At 45.8% G+C, this 13,167-nt stretch overlaps 1 protein-coding gene across 3 annotated transcripts in view; it reads left to right on the top strand.

Annotated features, from left to right (window-relative positions):
• The window catches only part of Nck2 (NCK adaptor protein 2), a 153,741-nt gene extending 140,819 nt beyond the window's left edge, over nucleotides 1-12,922 (top strand). For all 3 annotated transcript variants that reach the window (XM_045148140.1, XM_045148141.1, XM_045148139.1), the window contains 2 exons: nucleotides 1,853-2,574; nucleotides 11,565-12,922. In XM_045148140.1, the coding sequence (XP_045004075.1) occupies nucleotides 1,853-2,574; nucleotides 11,565-11,759 (917 nt within the window). In that variant the 3' untranslated portion in view covers nucleotides 11,760-12,922. The remainder of the gene's footprint in view (nucleotides 1-1,852; nucleotides 2,575-11,564) is intronic.
• Nucleotides 12,923-13,167: the final 245 nt, after the last annotated feature.

The raw sequence follows: 13,167 nt of genomic DNA, 5'->3' as shown, positions 1-13,167 counted from the left end.
TGAGGTTTTAGAGCCCCCTTACTTTCTGTTCACCCTCTTCATGACTGCCAATGCAGTCTGATCAGCTGGCCTGCTGCCATGATGAAATGTATCCCCTGGAACTCTAAGGCAGTTTTGCCTTCTTAAGCTTCGACTTCCTGACAGTATTTTATCATAGCAACAAGAAAGTAACTAATACACTCATCTGGATTTACCTTACAATTAGAGCCATTGCTGGAGCCAGAGCCTAGACAGGGCTTCTGTTGCAGTTAGGTTCACATTGCTGGCAGAAATTACCCGACCAAAAGCAGCTTGTGGGAAAAAGGGGGGTTTATTTTGGCTTATAGGTTTGAGGGGAAGCTCCATGATGGCAGGAGAAAACAATGGCATGAGCAGAGAGGGTGGACATCACACCCTGGCCAACATAAGGTGGACAATAGCAACAGGAGAGTGTGCCAAACACTGGCATGGAGAAACTGGCTATAACACCCGTAAGCCTGTCCCCAACAAGGCACTGTGTCCAGGAGACGTTAATTGCTGAATATCTAGCAGCTGAGAACCTGTCATTGAGAACACCTACATTTATGGGGGACACCTTTATCAGGCCTCGGCAGGGCCCAGAGTGTGGTGCTCCTCTGAGGTTCGCCATGGCCACAGTACAACAGATTTATCTTTGCATGAACTTGTGAACTCGGTTTTCATAGAACCATAGCAAAGCTTCAGGGAAGTCCAGGACAGAAGAATGTGATAGGAGTTTTGGAGCCCCCAGACCTGACTGTGTCCTATTGCAGGCTAGCCTGAGCTCAGGGTTACAATTTGTACCATTGTCCACACAGGAAGGAATGCCACCCTTAGTGTAATTTCATTTGTCTCTTATCCTGAGACACCATGCCCAACCACTCCCACTCTTCCCTCCCCCAAACCCCACTTTTTTCCTGTTCCCCTGTATCCTCAGAGTAAATGTATGGAACAAATTAAATTTTGCTTTGTATTCATTGGCATTACGACCAGGGTTCTTGTCCTTTCTCTTCCAGCCAACCCTGCACAAATTCTGCACTTGGGCAGGATTAGGCTGTAGAGGGAAGTAGAGGAAAGATGGGGACATGGGCTTTTTCATGTACCCATTTTCATATACTTGCCACCCAGGTCACACCCTCAATCCCACCCTGACCTGCCTTCTTGCTGTCTATGACCTCCTTCATAATTTGTCATACCTCCCCAAATCTCAGGCCTCAGCACACTCAGCCCCCATCCCCCCCCCAGAAGATGTGGGGACAGTTGTCGTTTTCTAGAACTGGAGGAAACATTGACCTTGGGTGATGAGTGGAGAGATTGGTTCTCTCCACTTCGGTTTGTTCTTGGGGCCATTTTCTGTGGAAACCATGCCAGACAGTAATCTCTGACAGGACTGGGCATCTGTGTGGGAGAAGGTGTGCAGTGTAGAAATACAGACTGCTGGCTAGACCTGATCCAATATAGAATGACCACAGGTATTTGAATTCATTCAGTCCAACTTCTTACCCAAAGTAAGAATTCAGGTATTTTATTTCTTTTTTTTCCCCAATATTTATTTTTCTGCTGGAATGGCCTAGAGGTTCTCTAAAGCTAGGTAACCTCATTCCAGGACATTTTCACTTTCCTCTGTTCTCGTTATTGTCATACATGCTTTGGCATTATTTTAGTGGGTATAAAGGACAGATCACGCAACTTCAACACACCATGCAGCCAACACTGTTTTATTTTCCAGACAGCCAGTGTGGTTTGAAAACAGTCTGCGTCCAGGTGCAAAACGCGCATATCCTGACAGGGCGGGAGCCGGTGTAGTGCGCCTTGTGTACCCCGAGTCCACTGAGCCCTTGCTGTGTCTCTGCAGGCCTGGGCAAGACTCGCCGGAAGCCGAGCGCTCGGGATGCGTCTCCAACGCCCAGTACGGATGCTGAGTACCCCGCCAATGGCAGCGGCGCTGACCGCATCTATGACCTCAACATCCCGGCCTTCGTGAAGTTCGCCTACGTGGCCGAGCGGGAGGATGAGCTGTCCCTGGTGAAGGGCTCGCGCGTCACGGTCATGGAGAAGTGCAGCGACGGCTGGTGGCGCGGGAGCTTCAACGGGCAGGTGGGCTGGTTTCCCTCCAACTACGTGCTGGAGGAGGCGGACGAAGCAGCGGCCGAGGCCCCCAGCTTCCTGAGCCTGCGTCGGGGCGCCACGCTGAGCAACGGGCAGGGTGCGCGTGTGTTGCACGTGGTGCAGACGCTGTACCCCTTCAGCTCGGTCACCGAGGAGGAGCTCAACTTTGACAAGGGGGAGACCATGGAGGTGATCGAAAAGCCCGAGAATGACCCTGAGTGGTGGAAATGCAAAAACGCCCGGGGCCAGGTGGGCCTTGTCCCCAAGAACTACGTGGTGGTCCTCAGCGACGGGCCAGCCCTGCACCCCGCTCACGCCCCGCAGATCAGCTACACCGGGCCCTCGTCCAGCGGGCGCTTCGCGGGCCGCGAGTGGTACTACGGCAACGTGACGCGGCACCAGGCCGAGTGCGCGCTCAACGAGCGGGGCGTCGAGGGCGACTTCCTCATTAGGGACAGCGAGTCCTCGGTAAGTGCCGCAGCCAGCCCTGGTCAGGAGAATTGTTAATGCAAAATTCTCACAGTAAATAATCAAGAGGTTGGAACTGGCGTGTGTTTTAGAAGCTTCATATTTTCCAGTGTTATTACTTGTTAAATCTTTAACCATGCCTAATTTGTGAGCTAAAGTTTATCATCAGTATATCCAGAGCTCGTTGCAGGAGGGGCAAAAGCAAACCCAACCTGAAGGTGGTTGTGGGCCTGTCCTAAGGCTCCCCTCTTTACTCTAAAGCCACAGGTCCCCTTTCCCTCCTGGCTGTGGGTATAAAAGGGCCCCGTGATTGCCTGTACTTGATGCTCTCTGCACAGTGTTGAGCCAGGGACTGCCTGCCTTCTGACGCAGCCTTTTGTTGGTGATTTGTTTCTCTTTGTAAACTACATAATCCTGAGGTCATCTCTCTTGCTGGGAGTGCCAATGAAACTCTCTGAAAAGCTCTTAAAGTACTTAGGTGCAGAATTGCACAGAAAGGTGAGGTACTCAAGTGAGATGAGTTCTGTGGATGGAAATCCAAACAGTGAGGCCACTAGTCTGGCACAGCCAGTCCTAGTCCTCTTCCAGCGGGTGGCCAGTGCAGGGGGGCTGTAGTTCCCTTGGGACTCTCTGCAAGGGCCAGGCAGCTTGGCCCAGACAGCTCTTCTGTGTTTGATGGATAGGAATAACCAGTTTTGTAGAGACCTTTACAGGTACTCCTCCAAACCCTCAAGCAAGATTTTTAAACAGTATAGTGTGTTCAAACATTACCGGTTCTCTTAGGCTCTGGTTTCATGTTTTAACTGCAAACTGTTAAGACGAGTGCAGATGACAGCACAGTGAGTGATCCACACTCTGGACTCCTGGTCCTGATCTGAGGAGTTCACAGCCCCTTGCAGAGAAGGGCAACTGAGGTCTGTTCTTTGAAGCAGAAGGGGCATTGTGTTAGTGGGAACTGGACCCCTAATGGTGTCAGCAGCTTTGCAGGCTCGGCAGCCTTAGATGTTCTGTAAGGACGGGTAACGCTCACTGCATCTGAAATCTGATCGCAGGGATGTGCTGATCAAGCCTCTAGGATTTATCTCTGCTGGCAGGACACATGGGATTGCTCTCACGCCACAGAGGCTCTGTGCTTGGCTTCCCTTAGATCGGATTCTAGACCTATGGGGAATGAACGGCAGAAGCACTTTTAGCTGAAGCAGAAACTTGCAGAAAGCATTGGAAAACCAATTAGAGTATAAGGTGTTCGGTTTACATTGCTTACCAGAGCCCAAATAGATGTGTAATTAATTCCAATGAAACACTTAGAAGTGGCCTCTTGGGATGGACAGGGACCAAAAATACATGGTAGAGGGAATTAGCCACATTCATTGTTTTGTCTACAACTTGAGGGAAAGAGAAAAGTACTTACCCCTTAGAAAGACCCTGGGTTTTCTCAACGAAGGAGAAAGATCTGTTGCTTTTCTGTGGGATACATATAATTGGTTGTCACTCTCTGAGCCTGGAGGGGGAGGTGCAAATCTTTTTGGATAGGGACAGACACATATATTTGGGTTCTGTCTCAGAATGTGCACACACCCCATAGTCTCTATTGAATAAAAGAACAAGTACACTGTTTCTAAGCAGTGTTTTAACCCTTTTATTCTGGTTACATGTAGCAGTAACTTTCTTGCTGTTAGCACAGAATACCAAACCAGAAACAGCTTATGGAAGGAAAGGGTTTATTTCCTTCTTATAGTTCCAAGAAAAACTTCATCATGATTGGGAAAACATGGCAGGAGCAGACAGTTGGGCACCACATCTTTATATCAGCAGGGGAAGAAGTAGCAAAAGCCAGCTGAGTGTGGCGAGTGGGGCTAGGCTATAGCACCCCGAGGGACCCCAGTGACACACTTACTCTGTCAAGGCTCCACCGCCTTCCCAAATAGTGCCACCACCTGGGGTCACCAGTATTCAAACACATGAAACATTTGACATTCAAACAACCATAGTACCTTTTCTACCTTAATTTAGAAAACTGAGGTAGGACACACTGGCCATGTGTCCAGGTCTTTTTGCTTCCACGTGTGAGAGGGTGGAAACAGCAGCATCTCTGCTTACCCCATAACACTGGTTTGTGGCTCATTTGGCCTGCAGCTGTGCACAGCAGCTTGTCCTAGTGGTCTTGCCACATACGCGGGCACGTTTAAGCTGTGAGCTGTAGTTTGTATTCAGGACAGGTGGCAACGGGCTCCAGGGTGTGTGAAGTGTTTTCTGTTGGTAGGACAATAGTTTGGACTTGATGCTTTTTGGTCTGTTCTCAGGTCCACTCTGTGAATGTAAAGGCCCTGCTTTAGTGAACAAGTTGATGGATCCCTTTGTTATGTTTTTTCACGTTCTACTGCCTCTCCCTTCCCCTCTTCTGTCATTTTTTTTCCTGTTCTTTTCAGCATTTCTTAGGTCAAAGACAGGGTTTCACAGCCAAGCCCAGACGACCACCAGAGCCCTTTGGTTCCTGATTTAGAATAATTGCACATCATGGCATTAGGGGATAGAAAAGGTTCTTACAGGGCTCTGAGGCAGATACCTTCATTTTCTTTCTTTTTTTTTTATTCGCATGCAGTTTTTGGGGTTGGGACCCACCTGATGGTGGTTGTCATGGTAAGCCTGACTTCTGAATAATTATAGCAGTGTGGGAAGCATATCTTCTACACAAATGCCAGTTAAAAACATATTCTTTGGGACTAAAGGTACTTGTTTGCATAGCCCATCTGCCCTAGTTTGATTCCCCAGGACCCACATAAAGCCAGATGTTCAAAGTGCTGCATGCATGTGGAATTTATTTGCAGTGGCAGGAGGGCCTGGCATTCCCATACACACACATATCCACTCTTTCTACCTTTCTCTTCTTTCTCTCTCTCTCTCTTTCTCTGTCTCATATCCCAAGTCATTGCAAAGTTAATGAGCTAGGCTCTCAATTGATGATATGTTGTGTTAAAAAAAAATGCTTAGTGTTGGCTGGAGAGATGGCTTAGTGGTTAATTGCTTGCCTATGAAGCCTAAGGACCCCAGTTCGAGGTTCGATTCCCCAGGACCCACATTAGCTTGATGCACAAGGGGGCGCACACGTCTGGAGTTAGTTTGCAGTGGCTGGAAGCCCTGGTGCACCCATTCTCTCTCCCTCTCTCTCTCTCTCTCTCTCCCCCCCCCCTCCCCCCTCCCTCCCTGTTTGTCTGTCACTCTCAGATAAATAAATAAATAAAATTTTTAAAATGCTTAATGTTTTTCTTCTTTTAGTTATTAAAATCTCATCTCTGAGTGTCAGGAAGTCTGGTTTTTGAGGAGAGAGATACATATTTCTGGCAACACAAACATTGCCAACCTGCACTATCTGAGGTTGGGAAGTGCTGGGTATTTCAGATCACAGTTGGACCTGTGCTAATTTTGAGGAATAAATGAACAAGCAAGCAGACCTGTTTGGCTCTTTCCCCTCATGAACCCAAATGCCTACTACCTGTTCTTTCTTCTGTCCTCTTTTCCTCTTGTTTTCCTTTCTCACCTCTACGTCTCAATTTTTCTTAGCTGTGAAGAGGGAACTATATCCTTTCTGTCTTCCATGTGTGGTTATCTAACCTGTACCACTGTGCACACAGCCTGCCTGATGTAGAAAATCCAGAATTCTTGGCCTGCCTCTCTGCATGTGTGCCATAAATCTTTATTCACTTATGCAATCTGCATTGAGTCTGTGGAGATGCTTACTTAGGAGGCTATACTTAAAATTAACTGATTTTCTGAGAAGCTATGCAAGTTGTCATTGTTTAATTTGCTCAGTTACTGTATCTGTCATCCTTGTAAAGAGCTTTGGAAGGTGTCAGGTCCAAAATAGGAAGACATCTGAAAAGGTGGTTCAGGGTGGTATTAGCCAGAAGTCCAGGGAGTGCTGCCCTGAAACTTGAGATCTGAGACGTGATACTCTCCATCTGTGCCTCAGGTCCCACTGTAATAACGTACGAAGGCTGTTGTCACGCAGCACATTTGATTCAGGCAGGAAAAGTATTTTGCCAAGAAATAATTAATGTATATACTGACCACAAGAAAAGTCACTGGATATTTCATTCCTTTTTTTTTTTTTTTTTTTAACCTTTTAACAGTACTTGGTCAGGAAATAAAAGAATCTCTATTGGCTAGTATGTACAAAGCCCAGGGTTTGATCTCAGAAGCACATCATACTGAGAATGGTCGTACACTCCTGTACTCCTAGCACCCGGAGGTAATGGTAGGAAGGTCAGAAGTTCGAGGTCATCTGCGGCTATATATTGAGTTTGAGACCAGTTTGGGCTACATGACTCAACAGTGTGTGTTTGGGGGTGGGGGACCTAACAATAACTTTAACAAGGTGAGTGAGTGAACTAGCTGAGCCAGCAGCTCCTGATTGCTGACAGCCATGTGGATGTCTTCTCTGTTGCTCCCAGCCTTTTAGGTCTTATGTTTCATGATGTTTCCTCCCTTCACCAAGTTCCTGTCACATGACCCTCCCATCAACTCTTCCTACATAGCTATCACCTTCCCAGACCTGTCCAGGTGTGGGGAACTCGAGAGCATAAGCCCTGACCCTTGCAAATGCGTCTCTCCCATCTCATTCTTGCCACCTTTGCTTCTGGGAAGCCTTGGCTGACCTGAATCCCTGAGCCATGTGCTCCTCCGTCCCCTGGCAGGCCCCCTTCAACAGGGGTTAACACGGGGATGTGGATGTCTTGTTACCTGGCTGTGTTGCCCCTATCAGAGGCCAAGTCAGTGTCAAGAAAACTTGTCCTGGCTGTCTTTTTTTTCATTGAAGCCCAGGAACTTCTTCACCTAAAAAGGGTGAGTTGATAATATAGAATGTGCCTGTAGAGTTAGCAAGAGGAGTCAGCACCCAGCCCAGTGTGGCTCTAAAGTTACCCAGTTCATCCTGTGGCCCAGCCCCTGTAGGGCTGGAATGATGTGCTGGTTGACTTGGGTCAAAACTGTGACCTATTGACCTCAGGAATACAATTTCTGTTGTTACTGTGGGATCCAGACACTGGGTCTTCAGGCCTACAGGCATGATGAGAGAGAAGTGGTCAGTTATCCACTTTCACCAGCAGCTAAAGAACAGCTTTTCAGACAGAAAAGATGTCAATATCAGTAAATTTAGTCATAACAGCATTTAGAAATGTTCTCATTGAAATCCCTCACATTGGTAGCTTAATTTAGAAATATTTATGTGGAGCGTGCATAAAATTGCTGGTGCACAATAAGGGTTTTTCTTTTTTTCCCTAAAAAAAAAAAAAATCAAAACCAAATCTGGTTCAAATGCTCTTAAGGATGAAGAAGGTCTGTGTGGCTAGTAGATTTGCTGCACCAATGTGAACCTTCTGGGGTTTATTTATTTATTTTTTTATTAGTTATGGACATGCTCAGTGTATAAATAGCACATGTTGGTAACAGCCTTACCCTCATCCCTGTCCCCTGCCCAAAGGGACCCTCCTCAATGGGGATTGTGGGTCGTGCATTATGGGGGTAGCCATTGGTTATGGGGAAGAGGCGTAACATCCCAACTAGGGGCTCTTAACAATCTTCCACCCCCTCTTCCGTGAAATTCCCTGGGCCATTTTGGGTTCCTTTTAGGTCTACTTCAGTGACAATTGTTTTTTGGTTTCCATTTTATTGTTTGTTTTTGCCTATTTTGAGTTCTTAGCTGTGGTTGCAGAGAACACTGATTATGTTTGTCTTATAGATTGAGATCTTCATTTGGTTTATGGAAGAGTTGTGAAGTTAGGCTTTAAAGCAGTCTGACAATCACATCACTTATATTTGCACTGAGATAAAATCATATAAGCAGTGAGAGGTGAACCATAGTTTTCTCTAACAAAACACATATGCTGAGCAGTGCAGGGGATGATGCCCAGCAGACTCGTCCTGGCCCTTCCATGGGGCTTTTCTACTTTGGAGAGGCTGAAGTGTGTGGCAGGTCATCAAATGGCTCCAGGAGGCACCATGGTCCATATGCTGTCACGCTACCTTCAAGTGGAGCAGTGTTAGGGATGTGGTTCTGGGAAGGCAAGTAGATGTGGCTTTTCCTTAAACAGTCTCTGCCACACAGCTGAGAGCCATGTCCAACATCCACTGAAAAAGTTCCTCTGCCATTTCGGAAAGAAATTCAGTAAGAGATCGTTGTTTTGCCCTTGAGATGTGTTAGGAAGGTACTTTGTCCCAACAAAGGTAATTTCCAAAAATCTTAATGTCACCTGATCAGAGAGGCACAGTGGCTTCACCAGCCAGAGCCAGTGTCCTAGCATTTTTGAAACATGGGTTAATGAGTGTGGTTCGCGGAGGATGAAGCCCACTCACCAGCCAGCGTTAGTGCTTAGGAAGTCCAAAGATTATTGTTGCCTGGGGAGAGCTTACCGCTGTTCCCTGGTCCTGAGGAAAAACTGAAAATGATCACCAGGTGCTACAGGCTTGTAGCCTTCTGTGTTGGGGTTTTCAGACAAGTGATGTTTTGAGTACGTGTCACAGTATTCTTAGCAGGGTACATGTGGCATGCTGCTCTTCCATCTGATGTCTCTGTGGCTCGTTCAGAAAGCCAGGCACAGATGATGATGCAGTAGCCTTCAGGGCACTCATTCTTTGCCGAATAGTTCCATCTCCACTGGCCCTGGGCCTGGCTCATTTGTGAAGGGAGCAAACTTTAGCCTCCCTTCTCCAGCAAGTTCAGCTGTCCCACCAGGGGAGTTTTTCTCAAGGAATGTCTAGGCAGAGTCAGAAGGGCACGACAGAGGTTTGGTGAAGTTTACTGGGAGACTTACTCCCTCTTTTGTCTGCTTGGCTCTTAAATTACACCTGCTCTTTTCCTGGTGGGGATAGGGGTAGTGTACATTTATCAGGGGCTCCAACACTATTGGTGGTTTTCCCAAATTTTATTTCATTCTCAAACTGCATCAGGATCACCTGAAGGCCACTCAGGTGGCCAGACTTTGCCCCAGGGGAATTTCTGCTTAGCAGGGCTGGGGCCAGCCTGGGAATCTGTCTGGGTAAAGTCACCTGAATGATACTGGTGCTGCTCTCCTTGAGCACATGCTCGGAGAGAACACTGGTCTATAACCTTATAACTTCATGGAGAGCTGGTCACAGGCGCATGTGTAGTACCTCTCACTATAATCTGAAATGTCCTGAGGGTTGATATGGGCCACAAGTGTAAAATTTTTTAAATTATTCTATAGAACTGTGTTGTCAAACTATATGTGTCAGCTGTTTATGAAACATAAATCATTGTTTTAGACTTTGGTCACACCCCCAAAACATTTCAGTGCATATGCAAATATTCCAGAAGTCAAAAGTCCAAGATCCAGAGCACTTCTGTGGTCCTAAGTACCTTGGGTAAGAGATGTGTACCCAGCTCCATGTAAAAATAAACACTAGTGCAAATTGTTCATTGTCTTGCTTTCTGTACTCTGGCTTGGCATGAATTGTTTCTGTGTCCTTAACTTATAAGATTTCTACTGAAGGAAGCCATAAAATTAAAAGTTACCTTTTTTGCAGTGTCATTTTACTGATGTAATGCACACAAGCCCAATCACACCATGGTGTTAAATTAAGGAGCTCAAATTAAAAGTAAATTTCCCTATCCAAAAAGTCATCTTAGCACCAGGTGCATCATACCTACTTACTCTCTTTCTGCCAACACTGAAAACAAAGTAGCTTTGTCGAGGTTGGTTAAAGAATGTCTGATTAGCACAGAGCTTGCCTCCTGGCAGACTGTCAGCGTGAGAGCACCTCCATCTTTCCATAGCACAGGGCATAGATAACTGAGAGAAAATTAATAACGAGGAACCCAAAACTGAAATGAAATTGCTTTGAAGAAAACGTGGACCCACTGGGAAAATGGTTGAATTGCTGAGTTGCATATGGTTTTGTTTGTTGAACGCGGTGTACGTGGCTGGCCACGATGATGACTCCATGACTGATGACAGAGAAACACCTCACGATGCTAAGGCTTGGGCCTTCCCACCTGGTGATACACCTGCTGGGCAGTGCTTGTTTTATTTTGTTTTCCTTTCAACACAGCAAGTGGCACCTACCTTGGATTGCAACACTGAGAATACCTGTAGCCATCTGACTTGGTCCTGAGAGTCGTGATGATTTGAGAGCAGCACAGCCGCAGAAGTCTGTGGAGCACTGTTTTGTCTGCATAGAGTTCAGTAGTCCTTAGTCCTCACTAGATGTCATAGTGATGTCTTACCACATTTTCAGGGCATGGCTTGCCTAGCATGTAATTGGCATTCAGTAAATAATTGTCATTTATTAAATTAATCAATGCTTTTGTGCAAAAGAAAAAATTCTCTATTCAATATCCTTCCTGCATTTTTTTTTTTTTAGTAAATGTACCAAATTTACTAAAAATACTGGCATGTTCCTAAAATATACTCAGACATAAATAAGGCACTGGAATTATCAGAATTTAAACTTTTCTATGTGAAATTGTGCTGGAAGTATAGTGAAGCCATCTTTGGTTCATTTATGACCTGTATTTAAAATGCACCAGAATTTTCTACTGCCTTTAAAACATTTATTATATGATCCTTAGTATTTATTTATAGAGCCTATAATTATAATTTTGATAGCTTAATTTCTAATAGAAGAAGTGAAGTCTCTGGCCTGAATGTTAAGCCAGTTTATCAGAAATAATTTGGAATATAGAAATTTCAAGTTCTATTAGACTTCAGGTTAACGCGGTTGTCATTTTTTTCTGTCATGAGTTTCTGCTTGTCAAACAACCAAGATAAATTTGTCCCTGAAACCATACTAAGCAAAATGTCATTTGTATTTGAGAACAGGAGAATCTGGGCCTGGTCAGGGCTAGCCTGTGGACTATGCTGTTCTAGACTTTAAAATAGCAGAGCCAGTGGGCAGGTCACATTGAGTCAGGCTGTCACCTTTGCAGCTTCCTGCCTTTGCCTGGTGGTCACTCCCTTCTGTTTCCTCCCCAGCCCAGTGACTTCTCCGTGTCTCTCAAAGCGTCAGGGAAGAACAAGCATTTCAAGGTGCAGCTCGTGGACAATGTCTACTGCATTGGGCAGCGGCGATTCCACAGCATGGATGAGCTGGTAGAACACTACAAGAAGGCACCCATCTTCACCAGCGAGCATGGGGAGAAGCTCTACCTCGTCCGAGCCCTGCAGTGAGGGAGGCGCAGTGGCCTGCCTGTGCCCTGTCCACTGCGGCCTCGCTGCCACCTTCGCCTCCTAAAGTCCAGTGATGTTGGCCACCTCTACCCATCTGGCCTGGATCACCTCCGCAGCCTGAGTCTGTCTTTCTGTTCAGCTCTGTTCATAGCCCATAGCTCCCCAAGACCCTCACAGCCACACCCATGGTCACCACCTCCCAGCCACTTTCTGATAGTGGGGGTCAGAAGGGGCACAGTTGTTCACGTTTTTTTTTTCATTTGTCTTTTATACACACAAACACACACATTAAAAGACAGGCTTATTCAGAAGGCAGCGAGGCTGTGAATTTCGAATGCACACATGACCTGAGAAGCTGTGTCTGTTGGTGCTTAGAGCTCCCCGTAGGCCATGCTGGGCCCAGCCAGCAGTCTGTGTCTTGGGGCCTGTGCCCTGATGTGGTATCCAGGCTCTGCGGGATTCAGTGCATGTGTGGTGCAGATAGCAATACTGGAACCCTTGGGGAGGTGGCAGTGAGGGGACTGCCCAGTGCCTTTGAGGCTGTGCTTGCAATAAAAAAGAGGGTTTTTGTAAAAGTCAGTCTGCAAGAGGGAGCCAGTGACGCAGAATGATAGATGCTTTGGTAATTTACCCCCAGATGTGCCATCCACATAGTGCTTTTTTTCCCTCTTGCCCTTCAGCTTGTTTGAATTTTCCAATTACGTATTTAATTCTCAAAGTAATATGAATCTGTAGCTATTTGTTGACACTAATGACAGGTGACTAAGGAAAACAGCTGATCTTTGGGGAAGGGTGCTACCAATACTTTATATATACACACACACACTATATATATATATATATATGTATATATATATATATATATATATATATATATATATATATATATATACATATACATATATATGTAGATATATATATATATGAAATTTGCTTTACAGGGAAATTTTTTTCAGGGTTCATAAAAGCATATGTGATTGGTAGTAACAGACATAGAATGTTGAAGAAATTGCATTTTTCTTTCTTTACATTTGAATTTCTTTATAGTTTGACTATACAGTCTTGAGATGGCACATTCCTACAGTTGAAGAAGGGTCTTGAGATCCCCTAAACTTGCATACCCAGTTTTTTGAATATTGTAATAAAAAAAAAGCATATGACAAGACTGTGTGTGTTTGTCTTTGGAGAGACCTAACTGGCTCCCAGGGAAGGAAACTCATCACAGATTGGAACTTTCTCAGAGGAGCCTACCACTTGGGTGCTTGCTTTTTCTTCTCTACATTTTTGCGTGCTGATATAATGAGTATTGGTTAGTGAAACTCTGAGCACGCAGCAGGTAAGGTTTGCGTCAGAAAGTCTCTTTTACTGAGCTGTTGTATGGCAGTGTTCTCCCACTCAGTGTGTCTCC

This window comes from Jaculus jaculus, chromosome 4 (genome assembly GCF_020740685.1).
Source record: "Jaculus jaculus isolate mJacJac1 chromosome 4, mJacJac1.mat.Y.cur, whole genome shotgun sequence".
NCBI classification, from domain to species: domain Eukaryota; kingdom Metazoa; phylum Chordata; class Mammalia; order Rodentia; family Dipodidae; genus Jaculus; species Jaculus jaculus.
This window is presented reverse-complemented; position numbering and strand designations above follow the sequence as displayed.